This window comes from Schistocerca gregaria, chromosome 3 (assembly GCF_023897955.1).
Source record: "Schistocerca gregaria isolate iqSchGreg1 chromosome 3, iqSchGreg1.2, whole genome shotgun sequence".
Lineage (NCBI taxonomy): Eukaryota > Metazoa > Arthropoda > Insecta > Orthoptera > Acrididae > Schistocerca > Schistocerca gregaria.
Window position 1 is genome coordinate 881,093,075 of NC_064922.1, and position 16,383 is coordinate 881,109,457.

The window sequence follows — 16,383 nt, forward strand, 5'->3', positions numbered from 1 at the left end:
CAGATGATGCGGTCGATTATCAACGAACAAAGTCATCAGAAGACCAAAACAAACTGCAAAACAATTTAGAAAAGATATCTGAATGGTGCAAAAAGTGGTAGTTGACCCTAAATAACAAAAAGTGCGAGGTCATCCACACGAATGTTGAAAGGAATTCGTTAAACTTCAGTTACACGAAAAATCATTCTAATCTAAAAGCCGTAAATTCAACTAGATACCTACGTATTACAATTACCAACAACTTAAATTGCAAAGAACATACAGAAAATGTTGTGGGGAAGGCGAACCAAAGACTGCGTTTTACTGGCATGACACTCAGAAAATGTAACAGACCTACTAAGGAGACTGCCTACACTATGCTTGTCTGTCCTCTTATAGACTACTGTTGTGCAGTGTGGGATCCTTACCAGATAGAACTGATGGAGTAAATCGAAGAAGTTCGAAGAAATGCAGCATGTTTTGTATTATCACGAGATATGGGAGAGAATGTCACAGGAATGATACAGAATTTGGGCTGGACATCACTAAAAGAAAGGTGTTTTTTGTTGCGACGGAATCTTCTCACAAAATTTCAATCACCAACTTTCTCCTCCAAATGTGAAAATATTTTGTTCACCCCAACCTACACAGGGAGGAATGATCACCATGATAAAATAAGGGAAATAAGAGCTCATACGGAAAGATATAGTTTTTCATTCTTTCCGCACGCTATACGAGATTGGAATAATAGGGAATTGTGAAGGTGGTTCAATGAACCATCTGCCAGCACTTGTGATTTGCACAGTATCCATGTAGTTGTAGATGTAGATGTAGATGTAGATACATTCCAGCAGCTTACAAAGAATATTGGTGAGGCTGATGGGCCGATAGCTGATAGCTATCCACATCAAGTGGGTTTCTACCATGTTTGAGCACCGGAATGATGGTGCTCTCCCGCCACTGTGAGGGAAAGACGCCACCAGATCTGAATGAAGATGACGAGGAGATGACGCTTGTAGTCAGATGAGAGATGTTTAATCATGTGACTGTGGATCCAATCTCTGACCGGATCCAATCTGGCCCAGAAGCTGTGTCGGCACAATCTGCAAAGGACACTGAAAAGCTCCCACTCTGTAAATGGGGCATTATAGCATTCACTGTTGCATGTAGTGAATGAGAGGATGTTCCCTTCCAGCCACCGTTTGAGAGTGCAAACGGAGGAAGGGTAATTCTCTGACACAGACGCTCGAGCAAAGTGCTCGGCAATCGCGTTTGTGTCAGTAGGTAACACGCCATTTATGTTAACGCCGGGAACATCTTTTGGGGTCTGGTATGTGCCACATATGCCGCTACAGAGCTTGATCACTCTCCGTAATTACTTCAGCGACTTACGACAACCACAGAGGGACTGCCTTTCGCTGGGGGGGCACCCCAAAGAGCGAGGGATCATGTTTTCTGCCACAAACAATTGTCGTAGTCACCAGCTCAACCATCACATCAATGTTACAATTCGACAATGACAGCTAAGGTGAAAGTTTCCCAGTCTGCCTTGTTTAAAGCCCATCTGGGCAGGCGTCCGTGGGCCCCATGCCAGGCCAGTGACAGAAAGATGGGGAAGTGGTCACTACCACACAGGTCGCATGTGGTCTCCAGTGGATAGATGGGAGATGTCCTGGGCTGCAAATTGATAACTCAATGGCCAAGCAGCTACCATGAGCCTCACCAATGAGTGGCAGCCCCAGTATTTAAGAGGCAGAGTTCGAACTGAGACAGTAAAGTTGACACACCTCTGTCTCAGCCAGTAAGCACAGTGCCACCCCATAAGGGGTTATGGGTGTTAAAATCTCGCAAAAGTAGGAAAGGTTTATGGAGTTGATCAATACATTCAAAGATACTGCACTATCTGGAGGAAGATACACACCGCAGACAGTTATTTCCTGTGTCCGTATTCTAGCAGCCACAGCTTCAAGAGGGGTTTGAAGGAGCACAGCCGTGGAGGGCACAGGTCTGCATTGCTGGGAACCAGTTTTCCTGGAAGGCAATGCAGAAAGCAAGTGTGAAGCTTAACAGTTCCCATAGCTCAGCCAGGTAATGGAAAAAACCGACGCAATTCCACTGGAAGATGACATCGTGAGACTGGGAAGGCATGGAACATGCAATGAGGCAGTTTACGCCTCAGGGTCACTTGCAGCCACCGACTTTTTGTCTGAGCAGTCTATACCCATTGTGTCTGAGGGTCTGATGAGACCTAGGTCCTCAGCGGAAGCTAGAATCTCCACCTCATCCGTAGACGCAGAGCTTTTAAGTAGCGATGGTGTGGGTGCCACTGCAAATCCCTTGGTCTTGGGGACCTTCTTTTTGGATTTCTCTCGCTGTTCCTTGGGCTTCCCTGGCTGGGAGGACTTCACTGATTCAGTCTCCGAGACTGAGGACAAGCGTGAAACCCTACGACCAACAGCTTTTGGGCTCTTCAGCCACTGGCGGGCGTCATCTATTCCACTAGCAGAAACTGGGAATTGAGTGACCCAAGAGACCCCTTCCTAGCAAGAGGAGCTGACTAAGACTTATGCTTCTCTGGCTCAGAGATGGGGACTCCTATCCCTGATAGTTGGGGACGTGTTGCTCCCGAAGTAGGTGGTGTGGAAGCAGCAGAGAGGGAAGTGTCCCCCACCTTCAAGCAGACATGTGTAGTCTTCTGGTTCTGAGAGGGGCAGGAATGTGAGGAACTGAGGGGCAACAACTGTTCTAGTAGTGGCAGGATAAGAGGACATCATAGCCACAGGATGTAGGCACTCACGTTTTCTCTTAGCCTCAGTGTAGATCAGTTGGTCCAGGGTCTTACATTCCATGATTTTCTTTTTCTGTAAAATCCTGCAGTCTGGTAAGCAAGGTGAATTATGTTTTCTGCAGTTGACACAGATGGGAGGCGGGGCATGGGATGTGATGGACATTCACAATCCCGACATCTGTCGCTGGAAGTACAGTGGGAAGACAATATGGCCGAATTTCCAGAACATAAAGCACTGCATTGGGGAAGGGGTGTATGGCTTGACGTCACAGCAGTAGACCATCACCTTGACTTTCTCGGGCATGTGTCGCCCTCGAAGGCCAAGATCAAGGCACCAGTGGCAACCTGATTATCCCAATAGACGCGCCAGATGACATGAACACCCTGCCACTTTAAATTGGCACGCAGTTCGTCGCCAAACTGCAAAAGAAGGTCGCTGTGGAATATGAAACCCTGGACCATATTTAAGCTCTTATGGGATGTGGTGGTAACAGAAACATCCCCCAACTTGTCACAAGTGAGTAATGTCCATGAGTGGGTAGAGGATGTTGCTTTTAAAAGACTGACCCAGAGCGCATTTTGGACAAGCCCTTCACCTCCCCAAACTTGTCCTCCAAATGCTCCACTAAATACTGAGGTTTCAGGGACATAAAAGATTCCTCATCAACTCTCACACATAGGAGGTAACAGGGCGAATAAGCTTCACTGGCATCCTTGGCCTGGCATTCCTCCCATGGTGTGGCCAGGGATGGGAACGATTTGGGGTCATATTTCTTCGCATTGAAGTAAGACTTTGCTCACTTAGAGACTGCTGGCAGCGGACCACCAGCAAGAGATGATGTACCACGCTTCATGGCATGTCATCCGCCCTGATGCCACTCACTCCGACCAATGGCCTTCCCCACGGGTACTACCCAGCCTCAGCAAGGGCCACCTGGCAGGATGGCCATTGCCGGGAACGCCGATGCCCACGGAGATGGGCATGAACTTCATGGCATACTTTTTTCGCTTTGTGATAGATGGTGCTGCAATAGTCACAAACACATGGCTCACAATTTTAGACAACAGTTGGTAACAGGTAGGTTTTTAAAATTAAAATACAGAACATAGTTACGTCTGAACAATTTATTTCGGTTGTTCCAATATGCTACATGTACCTTTGTGAACCTATCATTTCTGAGAACACATGTTGTTACAGCATGATTACCTGTAAATACCACATTAATGAAATAAATGCTCAAAATGATGTTTGTCAACCTCAATGCATTTGGCAATATGTCTAAGAACATTCCTCTCAACAGCGAGTAGTTCGCCTTCCGTAATGTTCGCACCTGCATTGACAATGCGCTGACACATGTTGTGAGGCGTTGTCGGTGGATCATGATAGCCGCACCATACATTAACCCGCCAAGGGCACTGATGTTCCACTTGTCGCAGCCATCATGGATTTTCTGTTGCCCAATGGTGCATATTATGCCGGTTTACCGGTTTACGTTACTGCTTTTGGTGAATGGCGCTTTGGCGCTAAATAGAATGCATGCAAAAAATCTGTCACCGTCCAGTAATTTCTTGTGCCCAGTGGCAGAACTGTACACTACGTTCAAAGTCACTGCCATGCAATTTCTGGTGCATAGAAATACGGTACGGGTGCAATCAATGTTGATGTAGCATTCTCAAAACAGACATTTTTGAGATTCCACATTCTCGTGCAATTTGTCTGCTACTGATCTGCGGATTAGCCGCGATAACAGCTAAAACACCTACTTGGGCATGATCATTTGTTGCAGGTGGTGGTTGATGTTTGACATGTGGCTGAACACTTCCTGTTTCCTTAAATAACTTAACTATCCAGCAAACTGTCCGGGCACTTGGATGATGTCCAGGATACCAAACAGCATACATAGCACACGCCTGTTGGGCAATTTGAGCACAACAGCCATACATCAAAACAATATTGACCTTTTCCGCAGTTGGTAAACGGTCCATTTTAACACAAGTAATGTATCACGAAGCAAATATCATCCGCACTGGTGGAATGTTACATGACACCACGTACTCATACGTTTGTGACTGTAACAGTGCCCTCTATCACAAAGCGAAAAAACTTGTTCCAACTAAAACATTCATATCTCTTTACATACTACACGAATATGTAATAAAAAATGGGGGTTCCTATTTTTTTAAAAACGCAGTTGATATCTGTTTGACCTACGGCAGTGCCATCTAGCAGGCCAACCAAAGCGCCATCTGGTTTCCCCCTTCAAGCTAGACGAGTTTCGTTGTTCGTAGTATTTCTAGTTTGAAGCTTATTTCACGAGATATTTGGCCCGGCACTATCAATGGACCACCTTGTATGTATATACATGTGCGTGTGCGCGTGTAAGTGCATGTGCACGCGTGCGCAACTAATCATTCAAGAGCTAATGACTTATTGTCTTTCTTCAGTTTTTGTTTATTATTTCCATACCAAAATTGCCATTATTGAACCATACTGAGAATATATTTCCTTACCTTGAGCTGCCTGCCTGTAACGCCTTGTATCTTGCCATCCTGTGCACGTACCACAACTGAAGTGTCAACATCACCAGCACCACTACAGTCATAGCGTTCAATCACTTTAGGCTTTCCTTCACTAGTCACCTGCAATGGTAAACAAATTAAATCAGGACACTACTGCTTGAATTTTCGAACCACCATGCACAGAATTTTATCTCTATTGATTTTATACCAATCAGCAGTGCAATAGAGGACTTGTGATGAAGCAAGCTGGGATATTTTTACTTCCCCTCATGTTTTGCCTTCTGCCTCCCTGATTTGGTTTTTACTAATTATCAGTAACATATGAGAGTATAATCTGCATTTATAAAAGAGAATTGTTGGCCCACAGTTTGAAGCAATGTAACACCAGATCTAATTTGGTGCTTAGTTTTATGGATGCAATTGACTTTCTAATTTATTTTGACTATTCCTAGTTAGTATCTTTCATTATAGGGTGAAATCAGTAATTGGTTTGTAGCTTAAATTCTATTGTTGACTTTTAAACAAATATAAATTCTTATTAAACATGTGGAAGACCAGACACTAGACTTCTTTAAGTATTTATTTGGCTCTATTTGAAAACATGTTAGCAAAGCCAGACCTTAATTAATTTGAAAGTAATGAACAGTTTTAACAAAGGTATTGTATGTGTACTTATATTTGTTAATGTCATGATTTAAACAAATCTTTTGGCTTAACCCTAGTAGTAGAAGAAACTGTTAAAAAGAACGAGCTTTTTGATGTATTCAGTTAATTTAATGAGTAATTTCTGTAATTTAAACTCTGAACAATGTGTAGTTTCAGTACCTATTATTGTGAGGATGTATAACGGCCTGATTTTTGGTCCCGAAACAGTCAATCCACGACCGAGTTTCAGACAAGAAACCTCTGTTGGTTAGAATAACAATGCTTCAACTTAACTGTGGAATAGGCCTAGGTGTTACACAATCAGGCCGTGTGTAAAAACAATGACAGTGTCTGCTCCATAGGTACCTTTCTATTCTTCAAGAACTGTGAACTTTATGGTTAGCTTTTTACTGCTTGTAGATGTTCAATAGTAAACTAGTTCCATAGTAAACTATTGTAGCAGTATGTGGAGGTTCACCTGGAAACTATTAATGATGTGCATATGGGGGTCTGTGAAAAGTGAAAGTAAACACCAGTGAAACACAAATGTGAACGTGTCAGCTACATCATTTACAGTAGACAGTGCTGCACTTCCACCACCTATTTTTTCAGCCAGTGTGTCTACACCAAGGACAACAAATGAAGAAATAAAGAAGGTGAACATTGTCACAATCTGTCTTTATGGTAGAATCCAATCAACATGAAGTGTAAGAGGAGTTTACACAACGGCAATAGTGCAGCAAGTAACAAGGCTGTATAAGGCTGCAAATTCAGAAGCAGGCTTGGTTAAAAACCAAAGCTCCTAGATCGAAGCAAAGATATTCACCGCGTGAATGAAATATCGTCACCTGAGATAACTTAAAAAAAAATAAAAAAATAAAAAAATAAAAAATTTTAAAAATCCATCAGAAAATTCGGGAATTGGGAGTGTGTTTTTGTATGAAAATCTCAATTAAAGAAATACAACAACATATTCTGCATTGAATATTGATAGTTTGAGAACAAGAATACACCTGAAAGTGATAATTCAGTGCATTTTCGGAGGTGATCATATCTTTTTGTGTGGTGCAAAGACTGAACTGATGTCAGTTTGTGGTAATTTGGTGTGTTTCAAACATTCAATAGATTTCAGTTCGTGTAAAAAATGCCACCAGCGCAACACAAACCAACTACACAATCGTTGAGTCAATGAGATGGACTAAGAATGTGTGCAGTGTTTGGAGGCAAATCGAATGAGAATTTCTCAAGTATAATCCATTATGACCCCAGAACAAGAGATCCAGTTAAGTTTGACTGCCTCAGTTGGAGCTTTTTTTTAAAAAAAAGGGGGGGGGGAGAGAGAGAGAGAGAGAGAGAGAGAGAGAGAGAGAGAGAGAGGTAGGTTTGGTTGACTGAACAAGCTACTTTGAATTTTCAACATCTTTATTTTTCACTGGCAAAGTTCACCAATTGCATTCATTTAATCTGATCAATTCCATTACTGATTCGCACTAAGTGGATTTAACCAATTTCAATTCCTGTATTCATTCGATTTGCCAAGAACACCATCACATAATTTGCAGCTCAAGGTTGACTTAGTGATAATCATGCCACGCAATCTGAATGAAATGGAACTATGCAGTGGAACAAGACTCATTGCTACGAAGCTGGTGAACAACACGACTAAAGCAACAATAATCATAGGAAAGTTCAAAGGCGAGGATGTTCCGAGTCTGACCAACTTCATGTTTCAATTTAAGCATGTCCAGTTTCCGGTTTGCCTTTAAGTCGCAATGATGATTAATAAATCACAGCACCAGTCATTGGAAGTGTGTGCAATAAACCTTGAATAAATGTTTTTCCATGGGCAGTTGTACATGGTGTGCTGGTGAGTCAATAAGCCATCTGTGCTACTCATTTTCTCTCCACAAGGAAAGACAGAAAATATCGTTCATCACTAAGTGTTGCATTGAATGCCTTAAAAGCACAACAAACTACTGTAAAAACAACAAATTCAGATTTATTTAATTTCAATAAATTAATGATTTTAAATTGTTTTGTTTCAATTCACACCAATTTAAGGGTTCAGTTGCAAGAATCCCTTCTTGACTGACTGACACACAATGCACAGCCTACATCCCTGCAGATATAGACATACCATAGAATGAACACTTTTTACTAAACTGGCTACGAGAAAACATGCAAAGCTGTGCTGGGAAAATTTGTGGTTTTGCTTTCCCTTTTGTAGTCATTTTTAAAACAAAATAGGAAAGTTGTGCTTATGGATAGTTTTATAATCCTACCTGTTCATAGATTAAAACCATGCAGAATACTTTCAATAAAACTACTATCCTCGCAGATCCAGGTGCTGGAAATGCATCTATCATATCCCGTGTACTAACCGTTGCAACCAATTTACCCATTAATTTTGACTTCTATTCACAAACAAGGTTCCATTTGGAATAACAACAAATAAGATCAGAGAGAGGAGTATCTGGACAGATAAGGGGAGAGGAAATGGATATGAAGAAGATGAAGGGAGATATGGACAGAGAGATGAGGGAGGAGAAGATGGATAGAGAGAGTGTGGGATAAGCAATGTGTAGGGACAGATACTGGGGAAGGGGTGCAGGGGATGGAGGAGGAGGAGAGGGACAAAGGATGGGGGGGGGGGAGGAGGAAAGGGATATATAGGGGAATGGGAGAAGGATATTAGGATGTATATCTAATTCCCATACATATTCAGCAACTGCAAAGCATTACTGGGTTTGCCAGTGTGTAGATAAACTACATAACTATGTGAGCTTTACACACTAGGCATATCAGCAAATTATCAATTGGCTCATGGTGAAAGGAACTTGCTACTAAAGTAATTTCAAAAAAAGATATGAGAAAACAGCAAATTGAATGAAATATTTGACACATTACATGATATTACGATTGTTCTTATAATATTTTTCACAGGTGAATTATTTGGAATGAATGAGGCCCTTTATTACATGGACGTAGCATCTTCGCAATACTAATCCCCCACTCTTGCTCAAAGTAAATGCATAAAAACACATTACCAGAAGATTAGATAAATCGCATTCAACTGTCCACCAAATTCCAAAACAAATACAATAGATAGACAAGCATACAAATTTATAAAGGTTGCTGAAACAAAGTTTTTGTGATATTTGAAGACTTCAAGTAGCAAACGATGTGAAAAAAAGACAAAGAATGGGTAAGTTACACAGATATGGAAGGAAGGAAAATCAGTATTTAATGGCCTATCTACGAGAGATCATCAGAGACATTGCACAAGTTCAGACTGGGGAAGGGTTGGGATGGAAATCTGCCACGCCCATTCAAAAGAACCAACCTGGCTGTCACCTTAAGCTATTTAGAGAAATAATAGAAAACCTAAATCTGGTGGTTGGATGGTAATTTGACCTGTCATCCTTGTGAATACAAGTCCAACTCCTTAATACTGCATCACCTTGCTCAATAACTCACTTCAAGTCATTGGTGTAACATCCTTTATACAAGTGGTTGGCTAGCAGTATTAAAATGCATCCTTTGAAATAAGACCTATTTATTACAAGAATGAATCTATGAGGGTGGTTTGGAAAGTTCATGGAATCACCACCAGAGGTCAGCACTAGCGCAACGAGCTGTTCACGTGTCATTCATTCATTGAACTGTTGCCTGTAAACATGTGCCATGTCAGTGCAGTTGGAAGAGAGCTCTGTTGTTTTTCCTGTGTAGTGATTTGCAAAGATGGAAGGAAATTTAAAAAAAAAGTAAACGAGATTCAAGCAGTGATTAAGTACTCTGTAAAGAAAGGTATGAAAGCAAAGGACATTCATGCGAATTTCCAGAGTACACTGAGGGACACTGCTCCTTCATTTTCAACTGTTGTCAAGTGGACAAATGAATTCAAATTTGGTCAGGAGAACTTAGATGATGATTCGTGCAGTGGTCAGCTAAGATGTGTCACTACTCCAGAAATCATTGCAAAAGTGCACAAAATGGTCATGGAGGATCGCCAATTGAAAGTGCGTAAAATTGGTCACATTTTAACTGAAGAATTAGAAATGAAAAAATATCTGCAAGATAGGTGCCACGAATGGTGAAACGCACCCGCACACTTGTGCCATTGCCATGGCAAAATTACATGAACTAAGGTATGAACTGTTGCCACACCTGTCTTCACATGATATGACTCCATCAGACTTCCATCTCTCCCCAAAACTGAAAATTGTTCTTGGTAGATGAATATTCACTTCAAACGAAGAATTGATAACCAGAGTTAACAAATATTTTGCAGGTCTGGAGGAAACTTTTTCAAGATAGGATCAAGGCACTAGATCATCATCGGACCAAGTGCATTAATCTACAAGGAGACTACATTGAAAAACCAAAAAGTTTCAGTGATTTAAGTACTTTTTTTTTCTATTCCATTCTGAGAACTTTTCAAACCTCCCTCATAAATACAAATTCTGAGAGTAATTTCTACACAACTTGAAAACAGCACTGTCTTGAGGAGCAAGGAAGATTAATAACAACACTGCCCTACTAAGCTGGGAGCTCACAGGCATCTATAGTTTAACAGCAAGGTGTCTTAACATCAAGGTCCCATGACGTGTTCAGCTCCTAGGCAGTTACATGCAAGCAGTGCTATGTTGTGCCCTTGGCAGCCAGTGATTGAAGCGCAACAGGGGACATGGCTCACAGTGAGAGCAGCAAGACACCATGGTGGACAACTCCACTCCGGCAGGGTTGGCTGGGTCTGTTGCAGAACTTTTAACAAGACTGGATGTCCATCTGCCAGAGCCCAGAGTATAACTGGCTTTCAAAGAGTGGAACGCTGACCTAAATAGGTCCCGGCAGAAGGATAAATCCACTGTGCCACGTGGACAAAAGACCACACGGATGTAACTTGGAACCACGACTGCAGTGACATTGCTGTGACTTACACACAATGTTGTGGTAAGGCTGGCAGCCTGGATGATGTGGCAGCCACATGCTGTTTGAATGAACACAGTACCATTACTACCTACAAATGTGGCCCAGCCCTGCATCTACCACAGTTGAAAGGTTAGAAGTAGTAAGCAAAGATCTCATAATGGACAATCTTATGTATATGAATGCTGTAAGGATGTTGCTGTTAATGAACACATCCATTTATTATTATTATTATTATTATTTGTGTGTGTGTGATTTTAGGGCGCACAACTACAATGGTCATTAGTGCCCAGACTAAGAAGTTAGGAATGCACTGCGAGGCACTAGGTTAAAACAGCAACTAAAAGGGACAACACTATAAAAGACGTATTAACAGGCATAGCACTTTTTTAATTAAAAAAAGAAAGAAAAAAAAAGGAAACAGCATAATCAATAGACAGGTTTGTCAAGTTGATAAAACGAAGAACACGAGCAGCTGCTACTGGGTCATCCGCTAAAATAGCATAATGGCATCCAGAGTACATGGCAGGCCAAGATCAAGATGCAGTGTAGTAAAATCCGGACAGGACGTTAAAATGTGCCGGACTGTCAGCAATTGCTCACATAGGCAGAACGGCGCCGGCGCACCTGTCAGCAGATGGCAATGGCTGAACCGGCAGTGTCCAATTCGTAACCGGGCCAAAACGACCTCCTCCCGCCGAGAAGGGTGTGAGGAGGACGTCCAAGCCGCGGGAAGAGGTTTCAAGGCCCAAAGATTGTTGTCCGTAAGTGCAGCCCCAATCAGCATGCCACAGCGATAAAATGCGCCAACAAATCACCCTGCTACAATCTGATGAAGGGACACAACAAAAAGCCGTCCGAGGCTGGAGAACCGCAGCCTTGGCCGCGGCATCTGCAGCTTCGTTCCCTGGGATACCGACATGGCCAGAAACCCACATAAAGCTAACCAGAGAACCGTCGTCCACCAGCTGCTGAAGAGAGCGTTGGATCCGGTGCATGAAAGGATGAACCGGACACGGATCACTGAGGCTCTGGATGGCGCTCAGGGAATCGGAGCAGATGACGTAAGCAAAATGTCGGTGGCGGCAGATGTAAAGAACAGCCTGGTAGAGGGCAAAGAGCACAGCTGTGAAATCCAAACAATGGCCATATGAAACTTTGTGCCCCGACAATAAAAGAACACCCGACCCCGTCATTGGTCTTAAAGCAATCTGTATAAATGAAGGTCATATTAATGAACTTCAAACGAAGTTCGACAAAACAGGAGTGGTATACCGAACGGGGGGTAACCTCCTTTGGGAGCGAGCTGAGGTCAAGGTGGACGCGAACCTGAGCCTGGAGCCAAGGTGGCGTGTGGCTCTCGCCCACTCTAAAGGTTGCAGGGAGTGAAAAATTAAGGTGTTGAAGGAGGCGACGAAAACAAACTCCAGGGAGTAGCAGGGCTCAGACAGAATCGTCAAAAAAAGGAACGATAAGACGGGTGGTCGGGCATTGACAGTAGCCGACAGACATACCGACAAAGCAGTATATCGCGCCAGTAGGTGAGTGGCAATTCACCGGCTTCAGCATGAAAACTCTCAACAGGACTAGTATAAAACGCTCCGATCGCAAGACGTAAACTCCAATGTTGTATGGAGTTGAGGCGGCGTAAGATTGACAGCGGTGTAGAGGAGTATATGAAGCTCCCATAATCCAGCTTTGAGCGGACGATCAACTGATATAGGCGAAGTAGGATGGTTCGATCCACTCCCCACGACATACCACTGAGAACACGGAGGACATTTAGAGAACGGGTACAACGGGCAGCCAAATATGACACGTGGAGACCAGCTAAGTTTCCTGTCAAATGTAAGACCTAAAAATTGTGTTGTCTCCACAAATGGGAGAGCAACGGGGCCGAGTCATAAGGACGGTGGGAGAAACTCTTTGTAGCACCAGAAGTTAATACAGACCGTCTTCTCGGCAGAAAAATGGAAGCCACTGGCGACAATCTAGGAGTAAAGACGGTCAAGAGTACGTTGAAGACAGCGCTTTGTTGACCTTTTTCATGACCCTATGGACAGCTGTCACGCCCTGCTCAGTGAGGAAAGACTGAATCTCCTCATCAGTCAATCCGTCGAGTGATCTAGTATATACCACACCACGAGACGAATTCAAAGTGCGGTGAGCCTCCTCCCGGACAGGGAACGTGTACAGGAGTGTGGCCCGAAGCAGTTTTTGTGCCTGAAAGGTGCTCTCAGTTTCTATTAATAAGGTGCCGTTATGCAACCTGTTAGAAGACCTGACCGATCCGGCAATGGCATCCACACCATTATGGATAACGAAAGGGTTGACAGAGGAAGAATCCTTTCCATCCTAAGATCGAGAAACTACGAGGAACTGTGGGGCAGAAGTCGAGAGAGAAGAAGAAGAAGAGAAATCCATCGCGGAGGAATCCCCCATGATTGCCAGCATCTCCGATGGCGCGCTCCTTCCTTGTGGGGACCCTCTCAGAGAGCACTCCCGCCTTAGGTGAATGTTTACACCACAGGTCACACCTCCCGAGAATAGACGGAGGGACCAATCGGCATGGTCAGAAGGTGTCAGCTCAGGCAATCACCCCCCCCCCCCCCTGGGCCTGGCCTTTACCAGGGGGTACGTGCATGCCTTACTTGTCTACCCAGGGCGGGGAATTACACGTTACCCCGTCACCGGCTACGCGTGCAAACGCGTTGGTCGGCCTTCAGGCATGCACAGGGAGGAAGGAAGAAGAGAGGAGAGAAAGGACAGACTGTCTCAAACGCCGAGGAGGAGGAGGAGGAGGAGGAGGAGGAGGTAGAGGCGGAAGAGGCGGAGGAGGAGGAGGAGGAGGAGGCGGAAGAGGAGGAGGAGGAGGAGGAGGCGGAAGAGGAGGAGGAGGAGGAGGAGGCGGAAGAGGAGGAGGAGGAGGAGGAGGCGGAAGAGGAGGAGGAGGAGGAGGCGGAAGAGGAGGAGGAGGAGGAGGCGGAAGAGGAGGAGGAGGAGGAGGCGGAAGAGGAGGAGGAGGAGGAGGCGGAAGAGGAGGAGGAGGAGGAGGCGGAAGAGGAGGAGGAGGAGGAGGCGGAAGAGGAGGAGGAGGAGGAGGCGGAAGAGGAGGAGGAGGAGGAGGCGGAAGAGGAGGAGGAGGAGGAGGCGGAAGAGGAGGAGGAGGAGGAGGAGGAGGCGGAAGAGGAGGAGGAGGAGGAGGCGGAAGAGGAGGAGGAGGAGGAGGCGGAAGAGGAGGAGGAGGAGGAGGAGGAGGAGGCGGAAGAGGAGGAGGAGGAGGAGGAGGAGGAGGCGGAGGAGGAGGCGGAAGAGGAGGAGGAGGAGGCGGAAGAGGAGGAGGAGGAGGAGGCGGAGGAGGAGGCGGAGGAGGAGGCGGAGGAGGAGGCGGAGGAGGAGGCGGAGGAGGAGGAGGAGGCGGAGGAGGAGGAGGCGGAGGAGGAGGAGGCGGAGGAGGAGGAGGCGGAGGAGGAGGAGGCGGAGGAGGAGGAGGAGGAGGAGGAGGAGGAGGAGGAGGAGGAGGCGGAAGAGGAGGTGGAGGTGGAGGAGGTGGAGGCGGAAGAGGAGGAGGAGGAGGCGGAAGAGGAGGAGGAGGTGGAGGAGGTGGAGGCGGAAGAGGAGGAGGAGGAGGAGGAGGAGGTGGAGGTGGAGGCGGAAGAGGAGGAGGAGGAGGAGGAGGTGGAGGCGGAAGAAGAGGAGGAGGTGGGGGCGGAAGAAGAGGAGGAGGTGGAGGCGGAAGAGGAGGAGGAGGTGGAGGCGGAAGAGGAGGAGGAGGTGGAGGCGGAAGAGGAGGAGGAGGTGGAGGCGGAAGAGGAGGAGGAGGTGGAGGCGGAAGAGGAGGAGGAGGTGGAGGCGGAAGAGGAGGAGGAGGTGGAGGCGGAAGAGGAGGAGGTGGAGGCGGAAGAGGAGGAGGTGGAGGCGAGGAAGAAGAAGGCGAGGAGGAGGAGGTGGAGGCGGAAGAGGAGGAGGTGGAGGCGAGGAAGAAGAGGAGGAGGAGGAGGAGGTGGAGGCGGAAGAGGAGGAGGAGGAGGAGGTGGAGGCGGAAGAGGAGGAGGAGGAGGAGGTGGAGGCGGAAGAGGAGGAGGAGGAGGAGGAGGAGGTGGAGGCGGAAGAGGAGGAGGAGGTGGAGGCGGAAGAGGAGGTGGAGGAGGAGGTGGAGGTGGAGGCGGAAGAGGAGGAGGAGGAGGAGGAAGAGGAGGAGGTGGAGGCGGAAGAGGAGGAGGTGGAGGCGGAAGAGGAGGAGGTGGAGGCGGAAGAGGAGGAGGTGGAGGCGGAAGAGGAGGAGGTGGAGGCGGAAGAGGAGGAGGTGGAGGCGGAAGAGGAGGAGGTGGAGGCGGAAGAGGAGGAGGTGGAGGCGGAAGAGGAGGAGGTGGAGGCGGAAGAGGAGGTGGAGGCGGAAGAGGAGGAGGTGGAGGCGGAAGAGGAGAAGAAGAAGAAGAAGAAGAAGACAATGAGGAGGAGGAGGAGGAGGAGGAGGAGGCGGCAAGGGAAAGAGTAAGTAAGACAGTGAGATGGAGAAGAACAAAGAATGGAACCAACCAAAGGAAAGAAGAAACTAGAAGAAGAGAAAAACCAAAATGACCGCAGATATAGGTTGTGGAACCGTCCGTCTCCGGACTCAGGTGCTAACTACCCCCTTGAGGGGGAGGGACTGCTTTTAGTCGCCTCTTACGACAGGAAGGAATACCTCGGGCCTATTCTACCCCCCAGACCCGCAGGGGGCACATTAATAATTTGATTAGCAGCTATGTATGACTACCTACACTTCACAGGTAAAACAATTGTATGAAGGGTCACAAAGGGAGTGCTCCTTAGTGTTTTGACTGTGGGTTTGTGGGGAACAGTAAGTGACTGGTGAGACAAAGCATGGTAACATCTATTTCTGGACAAGGTTTGGAGGTAATTGCAGTCTGTAAAGGGCTCAGTGAGGCACTTGGTATATTTGGAGAGAGAGAGAGAGAGAGAGAGAGAGAGAGAGAGAGAGAGAGAGAGAGTGTGTGCTTATGACTACCAATGTGATGAACCCGGGTGCCTATGCTGTCTGGAAGTGACTAGTGTGGAATGGTTGACAGCTGTTGGGGTGGAGGAACTGTTAGTGGTTGGTAGGTCTGATGTGCACAGAGGTATTTGTGTATCCATTCTTGAGGCTGAGGTTAATATTGAGGAAGGTGGTTTGTTGGGCTCAGGAGAACCAGGTGAAACAAACAGGAGAGAAGGTGTTGAGATTCTGGAGGAATGTGAATAGTGTGTTTTCACCCTTGTTTCAGGGCACAAAGATGTCATTAATAAATATGAACCACATGAGGGGTTTGGGATTCTGCATGACTGGGAAGGATTCCTCTGGACTGCCCACGAATAGGTTTACACATAATGGTGTCACGTGGGTGTCCACTGATGTACCATGGATTTGATTGTAGGTAATGCCTTTAAAAGAGCAGTAATTATGAGTGTAGATATAATTTTTTATGGTGACAAGGAAGGAGGTTGTAGGTTTGTAGTCAGTCAGACATTGGGAAAGATAA

At 45.9% G+C, this 16,383-nt stretch overlaps 1 protein-coding gene across 1 annotated transcript in view; it reads right to left on the minus strand.

Moving 5' to 3' along the window:
* The window catches only part of LOC126355027 (tripeptidyl-peptidase 2), a 283,245-nt gene that overhangs the window by 241,122 nt on the left and 25,740 nt on the right, over positions 1-16,383 (minus strand). Inside the window, exon 2 of the mRNA XM_050005173.1 lies at positions 5,279-5,407. Within this exon, the coding sequence (XP_049861130.1) occupies positions 5,279-5,407 (129 nt within the window). The remainder of the gene's footprint in view (positions 1-5,278; positions 5,408-16,383) is intronic.